This window comes from Sinohyriopsis cumingii, chromosome 1 (assembly GCF_028554795.1).
Source record: "Sinohyriopsis cumingii isolate HCF-2022 chromosome 1, ASM2855479v2, whole genome shotgun sequence".
Lineage (NCBI taxonomy): Eukaryota > Metazoa > Mollusca > Bivalvia > Unionida > Unionidae > Sinohyriopsis > Sinohyriopsis cumingii.
Window position 1 is genome coordinate 51150860 of NC_142961.1, and position 20108 is coordinate 51170967.

General features: G+C 37.9%; 1 protein-coding gene across 1 annotated transcript in view; it reads right to left on the reverse strand.

Moving 5' to 3' along the window:
• The window catches only part of LOC149806858 (rapamycin-insensitive companion of mTOR-like), a 154298-nt gene that overhangs the window by 70614 nt on the left and 63576 nt on the right, over positions 1 to 20108 (reverse strand). The window contains exons 19-23 of the mRNA XM_089958719.1: positions 19861 to 19920; positions 8915 to 9063; positions 3653 to 3779; positions 2676 to 2840; positions 1275 to 1430 (exon numbers count right to left, since the gene is read on the reverse strand). Coding sequence (XP_089814845.1) covers positions 1275 to 1430; positions 2676 to 2840; positions 3653 to 3779; positions 8915 to 9063; positions 19861 to 19920 — 657 coding nt within the window. The remainder of the gene's footprint in view (positions 1 to 1274; positions 1431 to 2675; positions 2841 to 3652; positions 3780 to 8914; positions 9064 to 19860; positions 19921 to 20108) is intronic.

Below are 20108 nucleotides of genomic sequence, written 5' to 3' on the forward strand. Positions count from 1 at the left end.
CACCGATAGCCTTTAGAACTGCTTTGCCAGGTCAGCTCAACTGTAGAATGCTAAGTCATATTCAACCCTTTAATCTGATTATCATGTTTAGTAGATAAACTACAAAACTACAACTCATACCACATGCCTTTCCAAAGAGTCTGGCATGGCGCTGTTGGCACACATGCTTTAGGTTGCAACCACCTGGTGTAGACCATATTTATTTGGCAGTGGTGTACAGACTTGGGACAAGGCCCTAAAATAATAGGGAATGTCCATTAGGAGTGAATGACATTGGTTGCCTGATATCCTTATTTTTATTAATAGTGAATGTTTTTGGATATCAATATCATGGGTACTTAAATCCATGGATTTGGGAAAGGGTCAATTAGATTCAACATGGATTTAAGAAAGGGTCTCTTAGACTCAACATGGATTTGGGAAAGGGTCTCCCAGACTCAACATGGATTTGGGAAAGGGTCTGTCAGACTTAACAGGGATTTAAAAAAGGGTATCAGACTCAAACATGGATTTGGGAAAGGGTCCATTAGACTAAACATGGATTTAAGAAAGGGTCTCTCAGACTCAACATGGATTTGGGAAAGGGTCCATTAAACTAAACATGGATTTGGGAAAGGATCTATTAGACTCAACATGGATTTGTGAAAGGGTCCATTAGACTCAACATGGATTTGGGAAAGGGTCCATTAGGCTCAACATGGATTTGGCAAAGGGTCTCTCAGACTCAACATGGATTTGGGAAAGGTCCATTAGACTCAACATGGATTTGGGAAAGGATCCATTAGAATCAACATGGATTTGGCAAAGGGTCCATTAGGCTCAACATGGATTTGGGAAAGGGTTTCTCAGACTCAACATGGATTTAGGAAAGGTCCCATTTGTCTGAACAATCACAAAATGCACAAAAATCGGTAAACCATGAAAATTAAGTGATACTGTTTTTGTTTTGTGGGTTTTAATGACTTGCAAGGCAGTCAGTATATTTGTTGAAGGAAGAGCCCAGGAATATCCCAGGAAGAAGCACCAACACATAGGAAACTACTATCCGACTTTCAAATATACCCACATTAATTAATCCGAGACTTGAACCCATTTGGACAAAGGTCTCATGATAGTGATCTGCAAAAGTGAGCACCTTAGACCACCTGGACATACAGTGCCCTAAAATGAAAGTAAATACACAGCAATCTGGTAATAAAATTTAAAAAGCAAATAAAATAAACCATGTCTAAAATGCTTTACCAGCCATATACAAAATATTCATATTTAATTACCTGGTGCCATTTCGTAAGTTCTGTCATTGTGTAATTGGCATCCATAAGAAACTTGAACCCTTTGGGAATGGACATGAATCTGCATAGAATTAACACCCCTTTCTCGCCCAATTGGAGGAATGATGGCCGTAGTTTTACTAGAGAATAGAGATTGTCCTGCAAAAAAAAAGACGAAATGATCATGCACAAATTACAAATTGAGCTTATACTAAATGCACTGCAGCAAATCTACTTGTACTTAAAGTTACTAAATTCTGTAGGTGACATCTGAAAAAAGTAAGTTTTGTTACAAAATTTGTGACACAAATATCAGGTCTAAGGACACTATATAGAATATATTCAAATTATTACAATATATCCATGTGTGAGTGTGTGTGATTTGGATTTTTAACACAGCTTTAACAATTTTTCAGTCAAATCACTATGATCTCTGCAGTGTGGCAGTTTATAGTGATACATAGCGCTTGGGCATCATGTCGCAGACATGTAGCATGATGTCCCACCCAGTCACATTATCCTGACACCAGGCCAACCAGTCCTAACACTAACCTCTTAATGCTGAGTGCCAAGCGAGGCAGCTGTTAGTACCATTTTTGTAATTCTTTGATATGACTTGGCCGGGGATTGAACCCAAGACCTCCTGCATCCGAGGCAAGATGCTCTAACCACTAGGCCACTGGAGCGGTGCATGAAATTATTGAAGTAAAGTTGAACATTTTTGTTAAGTTTATTAGATCAGATACAAGTCCTGGTAATTTAAGGTCCTGAATAAAACTCAGTACAGAACCATTATGAGGTTTGAGTATACTTAACATGAACCAGTATGAGATCTGAAAGATTTAACATGATCCATTAAGAGTCCTGAAAGACTTAACATGATCCATTAAGAGTCCTGAAAGACTTAACATGATCCATTAAGAGTCCTGAAAGACTTAACATGAACCATTAAGAGTCCTGAAAGACTTAACATGAACCATTAAGAGTCCTGAAAGACTTAACATGAACCATTATAAGGTCTGAAAGATTTAACATGATCCATTAAGAGTCCTGAAAGACTTAACATGAACCATTAAAAGTCCTGAAAGACTTAACATGATCCATTAAGAGTCCTGAAAGACTTAACATGAACCATTAAGAGTCCTGAAAGACTTAACATGATCCATTAAGAGTCCTGAAAGACTTAACATGAACCATTAAGAGTCCTGAAAGACATAACATGAACCATTAAGAGTCCTGAAAGACTTAACATGATCCATTAAGAGTCCTGAAAGATTAAGGATGATCCATGAAGAGTCCTGAAAGACTTAACATGAACCATTATGAGGTCTGAGTAGACTTAACATGAACCACTTTGAGACTTTGGTAGCCTTAACATTTAGCGATGTTTGTTACCAAACTTACAGCAACTTCACATGCTTCCTCCAGCACACTGAGTGCCGTCATGGCAACAGCTCGACTTTGATCATATAACTGAGTCACCAAAAATTCGATACCCCATGTCTGGAAGCCAAGAGACTTCGCCCTCAGCAACACTCTCATCAACTTTGTGGTGTATAGTCTGGCACTCTGGAAAATCAGAAAAAAATACACAGCTACATATCTGCACAGAATAAATTTTCTGTAATTACAGGGCTTTCATATTCAGGAAAAAATACACAGCTACATATCTGCACAGAATAAATTTCCTGTAATTACAGGGCTTTCATATTAAGGAAAAAATACACAGCTACATATCTGCACAGAATAAATTTCCTGTAATTACAGGGCTTTCATATTCAGGAAAAAATACACAGCTACATATCTGCACAGAATAAATTTCCTGTAATTACAGGGCTTTCATATTCAGGAAAAAATACACAGCTACATATCTGCACAGATTAAATTTTCTGTAATTACAGGGCTTTCATATTCTTTTTATTTCTCTTTCAAACATAATGAGTCACTTCAAATACAATGAAAGTCATTTATGCAAAATCCAAAGTATATTTTATAATTCTCAATTCCAAGAAGTTATAATTGAGAGCATAGTGGTTAATGTACATGAAGATATATACTAACAAGCTTAATTAGTCCATATCTTTTACAGCAACAGTAAACAAATATTGTATTTAACATAAAAAATAACCCAATATTTCCCAGCCCCATCTTTGTGTTGGTGTAATATAAATATGCACATATTTTATTAATTTCCATTAGCATTACAAATAATAAACTGCTTTGTTAATAAGTCACATATACATCTATTATGAAGTGATGCAAAGAATAAACAGCTTTTTAAATTATTTTATCTAAGAAATGATCATACAAGACAATTCACAATTACAAAAAAAAATTCTTGAAACAAAAAAAGCTGACACAATCATTAGACAAATGCTCACCTCTGATGATCCACAGAGAGCTTTTGATAATATGGCTCTAGCATTACCATCCTTGGTGTAAGACAGACAGGATACAATCAGTTTAATGTAGCTGTCCTGTGTGGTGGAAGTAACCACTGCCAGGAGACTGAAATAAACAAACATGAATATAAACAAACTCCACGAGCTTTGTGTGTTTTTCATTTTTCAATGCCTTGATATCTGAGTAAAATGCGTAAATGTTATTTGTGGTCACCTCTCAATCATGAGGACCTCTCAATCATGATCACCAGCTCATCATATTCAGAGGAACTCGTGCTATCAAATTTTCCCATTCAATACAGTTTTGGAAATAGCAGACACTTACTCCATGATTACTATCAGTAGCTCAAAATACATACAGTTTCTGTACATAATAGTTTGATTGGCATATATCCTTATCCTTCATGCTTTAAATATCAAGAATTTATTTGATTGGTTTAAATAATATAATAAATAAAAATACACTTATGGTCTGTTTCTTTTCTCAAAATTCTAAATACAGCAGTCCTACACTATAAGGCCCTCAGCACAAGAGTTTCACTCATGCAGACATTGTCATACATCCCATTTAAATGTGTGAAGTTGCTTTCTGATTGCTCCTTTAATTATTTCACTTGTGGCAAACAAGAACAGATCATAACATGATTTGAAACTATTTAATTCCCTGTTACGACACAGCTTTGTTGGAACATCCCTCAAACTAAGGTTCCCTTACATATTACATGGGTCACTTTTCCATGAATAACATTATCAAGAGGGTGTACTATATTGCTTCATTCTTCTTTTGCTAATTCTAACTTTCATGCCATCCTTCATCTCAAAGGTTGACCAATTTTATTACCCTCTACAGAAAAGTCAAATGTCTATAACAGCCATGACCACGATACACAAGTTCAACCATACTGCAAAAAAAATAAATGTTCACATGCAGATAATGTATCATGAATTCAGCTAGAAAAATTAAATGTACAAATAATCTTTCCATTGTAAAGGCTTAAATATGCAAGATAAAATACAACGAACATTATCAGGCAAGATTTTAACATCAATTTTTTTGTAGCCAGAAGGACGATTAGATTAAAAAATTTACTAGTCCCTCTGAATCTTCATTAGTCCTTCCCACAAAGTACTGACTGACCATAACGAAAACTTTACTAGCAGACAGATTAGTGACATTATGAACACTACTAGTCTGACAGGAAACCTACTAGCTTACAGCTTTATATCACATTAAATAAATTTAAAGAAATGTAATACTGATCCTAAAATATGAACAAATAAAATATGAAACTAATTGTTTATAGTAAAATATGTTTCTTTGTAAATACCTCCCCAATCATAATACCTTAGGAGAACTTCTACCACCTCACAAATCCAGCATTCCCAGATAGAACTTTTAGCTAAAAAAAGCTAAAAGTTATCTGCCCACCTAGGTGGCTGTCCTTCATAGAGGGATTGGCAGCAAAACCCATGAATATCTCAGTTACTAATGGAGTGTAAGGCATGCTCTCTATATGGATGTAACTGCAAGGAGGCTGGGATGGAGTATATGAATGATGATTGGGTATGTATTTGCAAAGAAATTCCCAATCATAATATCTAGTGAGAATAGGTAAGAGGTCGAGGGAGATACATCCCTTACCCCCGAGATGCTTTTTCCTGTCCCCTAAGGTTTGTGAGACAAATTTCTAGGTAACCTGACTGAAGAAAACTTCATCTGCCATGAAGCAGCTTTGAAAAGGGAAAAATTTTCTTCTCCCACAAATCAAGTCATGAAGCCACATCTTATAAAGCTGTCAAATGACCTGGAAAGGTGACCTGTTGCACCATGCCTATAGGTCCCATTAGCTGAGCCCTTTGGGATGAAAGATCTCTGAGGTAAAAACTGCAGAATGTGGCTCGGGTCTCCATCCATTGGCATGGATATCATTTAGAGAACAATTCCGGTCAAAGGTGATCCTTCTAGCAACTGCTCTAACATTGTGAGCCAGAAAGCATAACAAATTCATCTGAGTCGAGTTATATCTTGATATGCAGAGTGAATAACCCATGATGAACAGGTCTGTGCACTTGTATCATCCAGTACCTGTTTGAGAGGTAAAAATAGGAATAATCTCTCTTGATGCATGGGCTCAGTCTTTTTAAATACCACTTCAAGGTTTTTACTGGATCCTGTAGGTGGGCTTGAGTGCAAGTGCCCAGGGCAGGCAATGATTTCAGTACCAAAGTCTTGTTGTTGTTGTTGTTATAGGGTTTAATGCTATTTTTCAGCACAAGATAGGCTATACATGGCGGCCAGTATAACTGGTGGAGGAAGAACCCTGGAAAACCCTGGGAAGAACCACCGACTCACGAGAAGCTACTGGCAGGCTTTCTCACATACCCACGTTAGCCAAGCCTGAGACTTGAACCGACGCAGACAGAGGTGAGATGGCAGTGATCCGGAATGGTGAGCACTTTAGACCACTCGGCCACTCAGGGCCCCTTACCATGGTCTTGTTATACATGGACAGAAGCCTGTTCTTTGTGATGAAAGGTTCCACTTTGGGTACAGAGCCAACATTCGTGACCACGTATAATCAAAGTTGGAGAGGAAACAGGATAATTCTTTGGTTTGTCAGATATCCTCACTTCCATGATGACAAAAAGTGTCAGTGATAATGGAGCAGTAACCTATGACTATGTCTGGTGCTAACTTCCTCTCATAGAAGAGCAAAAGAATGATGTTTGCTATTTCAGGTATAGATGCCTGTAGTTGAATGTGTTCTTGTGTATACCTCTGTGTACAAATTTTCTAATTGCCTTCAAATGCTTTCAGACTGTAGTGCCTTCTTGCTTGACTGATTCTCTCCATGACTGTTTGAAAGAACTGTTTCTTTCTGAAGGCTGTTTAATATGATCCAGCTGTGCTGGTTTAGCAGGTCTGGGCTGAGTGTGTTTGTTTGAGCAAATGAATGAAATTCTCTATTTTCCATGGAATGTCCACTTAGATTAATGAGGTCATTGATCACACGACTCTTCCCATCTGAGTGCTACAACGAGAATGAGGCAACGCTCATTGTCTTGCTTTTGTATCACCTTTGGAATCAAAGGTGTTGGAGGGTAGGCATATACATCCAAGCCATTCCAATCTATGGAAAGTGCTTTGACTGCCCAGGCTTTTGGATCTGGGAGTGGTGCAATGAAGGTTGGAAGCTTGGACTTCCACCCTGTTGCAAACAGATCGACCAATGGTTGGTCCTATCAGATTCATATCTGAGTGAAAACCAAGGGACCATTCCATCTGTAAAAACTGATTGTCCTGGGGAAAAGAATCTGCTACTGCATCTAGATGTCCAGGAATACAACAAACTTGCACTTGGATTTGTTGCTGATGACACCACTTTAGAATGTCCGACACTCTGCCTGATCACCACCTAGATGGACAGGTTAACTTAGCTCTTTTTAGCTAAAAGCTCTATGTGGGAGGGCTGGATTTGCAAAGTGGTAGTAGTTCTCTTAATGGTGTATGATTGGGTAATATATTCAGAAAAGAAATGTGTAGTTATGTACATTACTTCCTTTTTTGCATTTTCAAATACTATAAATCACAAGTTACACACATGCAATTTCTTTGGCAAATCTGAATCCAAAACTTCATTTAGACTGTTTACTTTCAAGAAAACTCCTGTGGAATGACATATCAGATACAGGAAAGATTTTGTAGCCATGGCACTCAAGGACAAAATATTCAAAATGTCAGATGAAGAGTTCACAATTGTGCAATATATTAAGACCATATCATGAACTATCCACACACCTTCTGTAATATGTGACTGTCAAACAAACAAATGTGACTTACTGTTGGTATATTGAGGTTTTCTCCAGGTATCTGTCTCGGGTGACAGAGGCAGATATGTGACTGTCAAACAAACAAATGTGACTTACTGTTGGTATATTGAGGTCTTCTCCAGGTATATCTGTCTTGGGTGACAGAGGTAGATATGTGACTGTCAAACAAACAAATGTGACTTACTGTTGGTATATTGAGGTCTTCTCCAGGTATATCTGTCTCCAGTGACAGAGGCAGATATGTGACTGTCAAACAAACAAATGTGACTTACTGTTGGTATATTGAGGTCTTCTCCAGGTATATCTGTCTCGGGTGACAGAGGCAGATATGTGACTGTCAAACAAACAAATGTGACTTACTGTTGGTATATTGAGGTCTTCTCCAGGTATATCTGTCTTGGGTGACAGAGGCAGATATGTGACTGTCAAACAAACAAATGTGACTTACTGTTGGTATATTGAGGTCTTCTCCAGGTATATCTGTCTCCAGTGACAGAGGCAGATATGTGACTGTCAAACAAACAAATGTGACTTACTGTTGGTATATTGAGGTCTTCTCCAGGTATATCTGTCTCGGGTGACAGAGGCAGATATGTGACTGTCAAACAAACAAATGTGACTTACTGTTGGTATACTGAGGTCTTCTCCAGGTATATGTCTCCAGTGACAGAGGCAGATATGTGACTGTCAAACAAACAAATGTGACTTACTGTTGGTATATTGAGGTCTTCTCCAGGTATATCTGTCTCCAGTGACAGAGGCAGATATGTGACTGTCAAACAAACAAATGTGACTTACTGTTGGTATATTGAGGTCTTCTCCAGGTATATCTGTCTCCAGTGACAGAGGCAGATATGTGACTGTCAAACAAACAAATGTGACTTACTGTTGGTATATTGAGGTCTTCTCCAGGTATATGTCTCCAGTGACAGAGGCAGATATGTGACTGTCAAACAAACAAATGTGACTTACTGTTGGTATATTGAGGTCTTCTCCAGGTATATCTGTCTCCAGTGACAGAGGCAGATATGTGACTGTCAAACAAACAAATGTGACTTACTGTTGGTATATTGAGGTCTTCTCCAGGTATATCTGTCTCGGGTGACAGAGGCAGATATGTGACTGTCAAACAAACAAATGTGACTTACTGTTGGTATACTGAGGTCTTCTCCAGGTATATGTCTCCAGTGACAGAGGCAGATATGTGACTGTCAAACAAACAAATGTGACTTACTGTTGGTATATTGAGGTCTTCTCCAGGTATATCTGTCTCCAGTGACAGAGGCAGATATGTGACTGTCAAACAAACAAATGTGACTTACTGTTGGTATATTGAGGTCTTCTCCAGGTATATCTGTCTCCAGTGACAGAGGCAGATATGTGACTGTCAAACAAACAAATGTGACTTACTGTTGGTATATTGAGGTCTTCTCCAGGTATCTGTCTCCAGTGACAGAGGCAGACATGCTTCCAATGAAGAGGAAGTAGTAGTGACTGAGTGTGTTCTGGATGTTGACAGGACTCATGACAGACTCGGGGTCAATCCTCGGTAATGAAAGCTGAATCAGAATACTAAATATTAAATATTTATGGGATCAGTAACAGAAAGGGACCAGTAATTATTACAAACATCTATTACTGCCACTGAAATTAATGATACTGAAATGGAGCAATAAATCAAAATTGAGAACAAAATTAGGAAAATTTAGACACTTCAGTATCTTATTGGTGATTCTGGGTACAGCCACAATTTGTAACCTGTAAATATTGCTGGAATTACTGATTGGCCTTCCTACAATTTGTGCACATAACAGTCTCATTCTACCAGACTCCTGACAGCCTGGTAATAGTCTTCATATCTAAGTGTCATGCATTGCTATTTTCTTTCCTAAAATCTACCATGTATATTTTTAAGTTAATTGACCCTAAAATCTACCATATATACTTTTATTGACCCTATCTGTGCAATTCTGTTGTCTTTGCATAATTTGTCGCTGGTAAAATGTATTGTGAAGAAGTGGACGGTAAATGCCCCTTTGTGTACTCATAAAATATCAAAGATCATTTGCAAAAATTTAGTGCAGATCAAAAAAACCTATATTACATGTACATCACTTCAATTACCTGTTCAACTTTCATAGCCATAGGGCCACTTTCTAGAAATTTTAAAGGTCATTTCAAAGTTTAGGCTGCATAGACAAATTATTTGGGTCACCTCAGACAATGAAAGCAAACAAATGAGTGGGTAAACAATGGCAAAAGATGACAAAAAAGTATAAGTTTTAATTAAGGTAAATTAAAGGATAATTATTCATCATCTCTGTCAACCTCAGGTGTGCTACTCAAATCATATTTGGTATTCTTTAAACCATATCTCTTGCATGAGTTTTCATTCTCACTATGATGTTTTCGCAAAATCTGGCATGGCATTAACAGTTTTGAACCAATAGGATATTCTGAATGAAATAGTAAAAGCCTAACCATTAAATGCAAAATATACACATTTTCGTTTGAATGAAGATCTGGTCCATTCATTTTTCTCATGATTATGGCTCACACTATCTGGTCCTATAGACCGCAACTACCACATTATAATGAGGGAGAGCTGTAAATCAAAGTTTAAACTTTCTTTATATACAACAATTATAATAGCCCTATCTAATGGGAAAGCTGTATAAACAAAAATTATAATAGCCCTATCTAATGGGAAAGCTGTATATACAAAAATTATAATAGCCCTATCTAATGGGAAAGCTGTATATACAACAATTATAATAGCCCTATCTAATGGGAAGGCTGTATATACAACAATTAGTATAGCTCCATCTAAAGGGAAAGCTGTATATACAACAATTATAATAGCCCTATCTAATGGAAAATCTTGATCCCCAAAATGCCATCAGTCAATACACACAAACAAAAACTGCTGAACAGGTTAAAGTTGAGATAATAAAATAGCTCAGAATAATTTTGCTTTTGGGCCTTTGATCTATCGACCAAAAATTCCAAAAGTTTCTTCTACACCTTAAGTGTAAGCCCTCTGCAAACTCTGGTCAGGGTATGTGGTCTAGAACCAAAGTTATTACGTAAAAACCACAGTTACCATAACCACTGACCTTTTACCCCCAAATCAAAGGGCTTCTTCCTTACCCTAAGTGCATGCCATCTACCAAGTTTTCATTCATGTCTGTGATGCAGAATTAATTTTATTATGCGGAAACTATTTTTCTTCTTTCACTCACAGCAACTTATACATTAGACCTTTTGACCTCAAAACTTATATGTCTGGTCCTTAATGAAGTGTAAGCCAGTTCAGTGTGATAGAACCAATGTATTGTGCAAAAGGTTTTGTTCTTTTAGTCACACTAACCTTTACCCATAACCATTTGACCCCAATATCAAAAGACTTTTTCTTTATCCAAAATGCATGCTATTTGCAAAGTTTGGTAATAGTAGATAGTGAAGAACTCAAGTCATCATGCAGGGACAAAGCAGGGACAGATGTACTGAAAGACAGACATCACAATGATGAGTTTTCCCTTATGGCAGTCACATGAAAGAACAATACCACCCTTTCAAAGTAAACATCACACACTTTATCTGCACAGACAGCAAATTTTTAAGTAAATTATATTTCTCTGAGAATATTTACCCAATTACATTACATTAGGAATATTAGCCTGCTACCTCACGAATCCAGCCCTACTAAAAGTCATCTTTTCCTGTCTATTTTAATAGACAAGGTGCAATAACTCTTGCCCATTACCTCCCCTTGGCACAAATCAAAGTGCAAAAATCTGAGTGAAGACTGATTAATGGAGAGACCATTCCACATGAAGGATTTGCCCTCTTCTGGATAGTGTGTTGGCCAAGACATCGAGTATGCTGGGAATGTGAAAGAACTGCATGTTGAAATGTACATTGTTGCACTGACGTAGAAACTGCCAAATCAGAACACACAGGTCAGGTGAGTTGGTACCTCCGTTTGAGGAAATAGGTCACCACCACAGAACTGTTGGACCTAATGACGACCATTTTGCCTCAGAGTTGATCTTTTAGAAGTGAAAGGCACTGATGATGGCCTTCATTTCAAGGATGCTGATATGTAGAGGCCTTTCCCTGGCTCCCACATGCTGCTCACGGTAGTGAGGTCTAGCAACAGGTGGGCACCCAAACCGTGTGTAGAAGTGTTGGGACATATCCTTAGCTCTGCTTGGGGCTTCTCCAGCATGGTTCCCACAGTTACCAAACATGGGCTGTGCCACTGACACTGGAATGATCAAATATCAGTTGTGATCATGACTGATTGATTGAGTGGACTTGAAAAGGGGTGCCACTGTGCTCATATCGTTATTTGTAAGGGGTGCATAAAACAACGGTCAAGCAGGATCAAGTCTGCTGCTGTATTGAATAAACTGAGGGGCTGCAAAACATCTCTCTTGCTTAAGTCCAAGTCCTGTTTGAAACAGACTTGGCGAGTTCGACAATTCTGATCACACAGACACAAGAATTCACACCAGATTCCATTTGGTTAAAAATTTCATGCCCAGATGGACAAAAGTCGGGGGTGGAGAGAGATCCGACTTTTCCTGGTTCACTAGAAAGACCAGATCATCTAAAAGGAAGAAAAGATCATTCCTGCCTTGGGTTAGGATAGAATTTACCAAATGTTTCTGGAGCGAGTCGTCCAGGTATGCTGCCATCATTGAAGATGATGTCGATTGGAACAGGGTGACAATGCCACCTATAATCTTGGTAATAGCCCAAGGGCTGATCTTGAAACCCAAGAGGAGAGCTCTAAACTGACCAACTGTGTCTCAGTAAGCAAAACTGAAACATTTCATGACATGGATGGAAGAAATAGAAGTGAAAATATGCATCGGTCAGATTATGACCTTTGGCAAACTTGTCCCATCAAAGGAAGAGGCAGATTGATCTCACCATCTTGAATTTTGGAGAAGCAATCAGATGGTTAAGGCGATTCAAGTCAATGATGGGTCTCAACTTGCTGCTTGCTTTCCAAATAAGAAACAGCCTTGATTAAAACCCCAAGGACTGTGGTCTTTGCACAAGCTCCACCATCTTGTATAAAAAAATATTTATGAGCAACCGTATCTCCAGTATTAAAAAGGCATCCTTCTTCAGATTAGATGGTGCAGCATTGAAGAGGGGAGAGAAAGGAAATACAAAGGGGCTGTTGATGAACGAAGCCCAAAGCCCAGCCGAAATGACTGGGATCATCCCCACCCCTGTGCTGAGGGAATACGGAGATCCAGTAAGCTAAAAATTTGGTTTCTTACCATTCTGTACGATTTCTTTCAAGGGATTGATGTTGGTGCACATGCAACTAAAGAAGATCTCCTGTACTGAGGCTGATTAACATAACTTCACACTGGCACCGTGTGGGTTCCTGAGCTGTTTGCCTCCAAACTGCCTTTATTCTTTCTCCAAAAGCATCAGTGACCCACACAGGGTCACCTGGAAGGAAAGGGTATGACGAGGTCAAGCTATGTGGATCACAGACATGGGACACATTAGTGTAAATTGGCCAAAGCCATCAAAGGACAGGCCATGGTATGGTGAGCAGCTTTGGTCAATGACCCAAGCAATCCCAAAAGTGGCTATTGCCAGGTGTTTCCATCAAGTCTGTAAAGTGCCAATGGGGCCAAATGCAACGTTGAAGAAGAAGCGACAACATTCCAGTCCAGCTCTGACATGGCAGGGAGTACCTTTTGAACACACAGCTGAACAAGACATACTGTTATGTATATTTAATTAAATTGTTCGTCTTATAGTTTTAAATTTTTTATATTTCATTACATGTTATTATAATGTAACAGTGTTTGCTGGACTTGACCTTGTCCGAAATTGAGTTCATTTCTGCTTAATCTGATTGCCTTTTGTTTAATTTTTTTTAAATTTCATTATTCTCTGTGTATGAACTCATTAACTGAATTATTATTCAGGTAAACAAGAAGTGGTAAATATGTTGATCTGGGTCAGGGTTTTTGGAGACTCCCAAGTGAATTTAATTAGGTGATTGTGTTGTAAGTAAACAAGGCTCATTAAGATCATTCTAGAAGGTTATTTTCCATTAGGTAATGGTTATTTTTAGAAAATGCTAATGTTACCTGAGGTCAAGCAGAGAACTATATTATCTTGTGACTAAGGATTTTGTCTGTCGTGCTTTAACATCCAGCACTTTAAGTTGTATTAATTTGTGACCAGTTTGGGCTGAATTTTATTTTCTTAAAATTTTTTAATTCAAGTGATTATTTTCTCTGGAAATACAAAAGTGAACTGCAGGTTGTCTTCCTTGACTTATTCCTTTACTACTTCCCTTCAATACCATGTGGACTATTGCTCTGAATGGTGCGTTTCATGCATTTAGTAGATATTTCTCCTAAAATGACACCAAAAGAGAAAACAAGGCACAAATTACCTAATTAGTATGTGACTAACTAGCTGATACTGTAGCCTAGACCTTCTCTGACCACGAATTACACACACTACAAGTTATAAATGGCATGCACATAGTATACACAAAAACAAGAGTCATGGTAGACTTCCATTCTCTGAAGTTGTATTATAGCATTTACATGACATTCTGCTGGTATGATACAAGAAATAAGTGCAAAGCATAAATAAATTAGCAATTCATCAAGTTACTAACTCGCTAATAAATAAATACACATATTATCTACTACTGATGGAGTAACTGAAAAAAGTCATTGTCACATTACAAATTTACAGACTATGCTTTGAGTTTCTGCATACATGTATTTAACTGACCTTTCTACAGAAACAACACATAGAAGGGAATAAACATGTATAAATTAGCAATGTAGTATGTAAATTACTCACTAAAACCAACTCTGTTACAGACAGAGCAAGTGAAAAGAATCAAAGTCATGTCAACTCGTAATGACCTTGTCAGAGGTCAACGACAGCATGGATGACATGGTCTTAAAAGGATAAAATCCCTATAGGTGACAAAATCACTCAAATTTGTAAAAAGAATGTATACAACCTGCAACAGAATGATTAATCCACATAATAAATCCAATGGGAATGTTGGATGAGTTAATTAGAACAAAAAATGGCTTGGATTGTTGGAGGATAAATTGTACAATGTTATCACATCCAGCCACAAAGCTAAAAACTAGTGACACCTGGCGGTGCCAAAGAGAGGTAATGGGTAATAGTGTTTGGAATAAACAGGAGAAGACAATTTTCATCTTTCAGTAGAGCTGGATTTGCAAGGTAGCAGGCTAATATTATTAACGTAATATGATTGGGGAATGTATTTAAAGGAGAAAAGAGAGTCACTGGTGATACATCTAAATGACTGCTTAAAGTAGCAAGAAATTGTTATGGTTTGAAAACACCCTGACACTGTCTGGAAAGCAGGTGACCATTTTTAATACATAATCTTTATAAAGGAAATTTGCTGTGGATGGGTGGATGGGAATAATAATGGTTATTCAGACCAAGTGTCCATTGAATAAAGGTGACCATTTAGACTAGTTTGTCTGTATAACATTTAAATTAGGCTTTATAAGCATAATGTAGAAATTTAAAAGCAATTTAAATTTAAATTTAAAATACAAGATTTATTTTCCAGATAACTAAATTTGTTAAAAACAGGCATAATTACTGAGATAATATTTAGAATCAAACTAGTTATTGGAAACCAAGGTGGCTCAGTAGTTCATGTGCTGGACTCAATACTAAATGGTGCAAGTCAGAATCCTACCTTGGACCAGTCTGAGTCACCTAACATGGTGTGTCATTGATAGGCACTTTACTCCAATTAGCTCAGCAATAAATAACCTACTTGCTGTGGTGTAAACCACCAAACCAATCTAAACTATTCAATCTAGAAAGAAATTGCATTGCACTCTATATCTGAAATGATCAGAGGCTTTGAGAATATTGTGGACTCCAATGTGTCAATCCCATTATTTGCATATAGGCTTAGAGCCCCCCAAAACAGACTACCACTGCATTATCTGCATATAGGCTTAGAGCACCCAGAAACAGACTACCACTGCATTATCTGCATATAGGATTAGAGCACCCAGAAACAGATTACCACTGCATTATCTGCATATATCCTTAGAGCAACCAGAAATAGACTACCATTGCATTATCTGCATATATGCTTAGGGCACCCAGAAACAGACTACCACTGCATTATCTGCATATAGGCTTAGAGTACCCAGAAACAGACTACCACTGCATTATTTGCATATAGGCTTAGAGCACCCAGAAACAGACTACCACTGCATTATCTGCATATAGGCTTAGAGCACCCAGAAACAGACTACCACTGCATTATCTGCATATAGGCTTAGAGCACCCAGAAACAGACTACCACTGCATTAACTGCATATATGCTTAGAGTACCCAGAAACAGACTACCATTGCATTATCTGCATATAGGCTTAGAGCACCCAGAAACAGACTACCACTGCATTATCTGCATATAGGCTTAGAGCACCCAGAAACAAACTACCACTGCATTATTTGCATATAGGCTTAGAGCACCCAGAAACAGATTACCACTGCATTATCCGCATATAGGCTTAGAGCACCCAGAAATAGACTACCACTGCATTATTTGCATATATGCTTAGAGTACCCAGAAACAGACTACCACTGCATTATCTGCATATATGCTTAGAGCACCCAGAAACAGACTACCACTGCATTATTTGCATATAGGCTTAGAGCACCCAGAAATAGACTACCACTGCATTATCTGCATATATCCTTAGAGCACCCAGAAACAGACTACCACTGCATTATCTGCATATATGCTTACAGCACCCAGAAACAGATTACCACTGCATTATCTGCATATATCCTTAGAGCACCCAGAAATAGACTACCACTGCATTATCTGCATATATGCTTAGAGTACCCAGAAACAGACTACCACTGCATTATCTGCATATATCCTTAGAGCACCCAGAAATAGACTACCACTGCATTATCTGCATATATCCTTAGAGCACCCAGAAATAGACTACCACTGCATTATCTGCATATAGGCTTAGAGCACCCAGAAACAGACTACCACTACATTATCTGCATATATCCTTAGAGCACCCAGAAATAGACTACCACTGCATTATATGCATATAGGCTTAGAGCACCCAGAAATAGACTACCACTGCATTATCTGCATATATCCTTAGAGCACCCAGAAATAGACTACCACTGCATTATCTGCATATATCCTTAGAGCACCCAGAAACAGACTACCACTGCATTATCTGCATATATCCTTAGAGCACCCAGAAACAGATTACCACTGCATTATCTGCATATAGGCTTAGAGCACCCAGAAACAGACTACCACTGCATTATCTGCATATATGCTTAGAGCACCCAGAAACAGACTACCACTGCATTATCTGCATATATCCTTAGAGCACCCAGAAATAGACTACCACTGCATTATCTGCATATAGGCTTAGAGCACCCAGAAACAGACTACCACTGCATTATTTGCATATATCCTTAGAGAAACCAGAAATAGACTACCACTGCATTATCTGCATATATGCTTAGAGCACCCAGAAACAGACTACCACTGCATTATTTGCACATAGGCTTAGAGCACCCAGAAACAGACTACCACTGCATTATTTGCATATAGGCTTAGAGCACCCAGAAACAGACTACCACTGCATTATTTGCATATAGGCTTAGAGCACCCAGAAACAGACTACCACGGCATTATTTGCATATAGGCTTAGAGTACCCAGAAACAGACTACCACTGCATTATTTGCATATAGGCTTAGAGCACCCAGAAACAGATTACCACTGCATTATCTGCATATATCCTTAGAGCACCCAGAAATAGACTACCACTGCATTATCTGCATCTAGGCTTAGAGTACCACTGCATTATCTGCATATATGCTTAGAGCACCCAGAAACAGATTATCACTGCATTATCTGCATATATGCTTAGAGCACCCAGAAACAGATTACCACTGCATTATCTGCATATATGCTTAGTGCACCCAGAAACAGACTACCACTGCATTATCTGCATATATCCTTAGAGCACCCAGAAATAGACTACCACTGCATTATCTGCATATATGCTTAGAGCACCCGGAAACAGATTACCACTGCATTATCTGCATATATCCTTAGAGAAACCAGAAATAGATTACCACTGCAATATCTGCATATAGGCTTAGAGCACCCAGAAACAGACTACCACTGCATTATCTGCATATATGCTTAGAGCACCCAGAAACAGACTACCACTGCATTATCTGCATATATGCTTAGAGCACCCAGAAATAGACTACCACTGCATTATCTGCATATATCCTTAGAGAAACCAGAAATAGATTACCACTGCATTATCTGCATATAGGCTTAGAGCACCCAGAAACAGACTACCACTGCATTATCTGCATATATGCTTAGAGCACCCAGAAACAGACTACCACTGCATTATCTGCATCTAGGCTTAGAGTACCACTGCATTATCTGCATATATGCTTAGAGCACCCAGAAACAGACTACCACTGCATTATCTGCATATATGCTTAGAGCACCCAGAAACAGACTACCACTGCATTATCTGCATCTAGGCTTAGAGTACCACTGCATTATCTGCATATATGCTTAGAGCACCCAGAAACAGACTACCACTGCATTATCTGCATATATGCTTAGAGCACCCAGAAATAGACTACCACTGCATTATCTGCATATATGCTTACAGCACCCAGAAACAGACTACCACTGCATTATTTGCATATAGGCTTAGAGCACCCAGAAACAGACTACCACTGCATTATTTGCATATAGGCTTAGAGCACCCAGAAACAGACTACCACTGCATTATCTGCATATATCCTTAGAGCACCCAGAAATAGACTACCACTGCATTATCTGCATATAGGCTTAGAGCACCCAGAAACAGATTACCACTGCATTATTTGCATATATCCTTAGAGAAACCAGAAATAGACTACCACTGCATTATCTGCATATAGGCTTAGAGCACCCAGAAACAGATTACCACTGCATTATCTGCATATATGCTTAGAGCACCCAGAAACAGATTACCACTGCATTATCTGCATATATGCTTAGTGCATCCAGAAACAGACTACCACTGCATTATCTGCATATAGGTTTAGAGCACCCAGAAACAGACTACCACTGCATTATCTGCATCTAGGCTTAGAGCACCACTGCATTATTTGCATATATGCTTAGAGCACCCAGAAATAGACTACCACTGCATTATTTGCATATAGGCTTAGAGCACCCAGAAACAGATTACCACTGCATTATCTACAGTCATAGAGCAACTAGAAATAGACTACCACTGCATTATCTAGTCAAAGAACACCTAGAAATTCACTAATGCTGCATTATCTGCAAATACTCTTAAAGCACACTGAAATAAATGAAATCTGGTCATTTTATAAAGATATAAATATGTGATAATAAAGCATACTAACAAAACTTTAGAAACATGAAATGAAAAGTGATAAACTTGAATAATTTAAACGTGCTTAATCTGTGTCTGAAAATAATCATCCAACTGTGACTGATCCTCAATCAAATCTAATTCTGAAAATAATCATCCATCTGTGACTGATCCTCAAATCTAATATTGAAAATAATAAATCCATCTGTGACTGATCCTCAATCTAATCTAATATTGAAAATAATCATCCATCTGTGACTGATCCTCAAATCTAATCTAATATTGAAAATATTCATCCATCTATGACTGATCCTCAATCTAATCTAATACTGCAAATAATCATCCATCTGAGACTATTCCTCAATCAAATATAATACTGAAAATAACCATCCATCTGTGACTGATCCTCAAACAAATCTAATATTGAAAATAATCATCCATGTGACTGATCCTCGATCAAATCTAATAATGAAAATAATCATCCATCTGAGACTGATCCTCAATCTAATCTAATACTGCAAGCAATCATCCACCTGAGACTAATCCTCAATCAAATCTAATACTAAAAATAATCATCCATCTGAGACTACTCCTCAATGAAATCTAATACTGAAAATAATCATCCATCTGTGACTGATCCTGAATCAAATCTAATACTGAAAATTATCATCCATCTGAGACTAATCCTCAATCTAATACTGCAAATAACCATCCATCTGTGACTGATCCTCTATCAAATATAATACTAAAAATAATCATCCATCTGAGACTGATCCTCAATCAAATCTAATACTGAAAATAACCATCCATCTGTGACTGATCCTCGATCAAATCTAATATTGAAAATAATCATCCATCTGTGATGATTGTATTTATCTTACCTCTGATAAACATAATGCAACATCTACAAGGAAGTCCATCAACTGTTTTGTAGCTTCCTCCTGAAAACACAAGTAAAACAATGAAAGTTTTAATTGCAAATTTGCATACAAAATTTTTAATTTATTCTGAGATAATAATCCCACCTTTACACCTAAGGATTACAACTTTGTTGTTCTCTCATGAAAGTTACACTACCCTTTTTTGAATGCTTCAGTACTTGTATAAAACCGCAATGCCAAACAGTCAA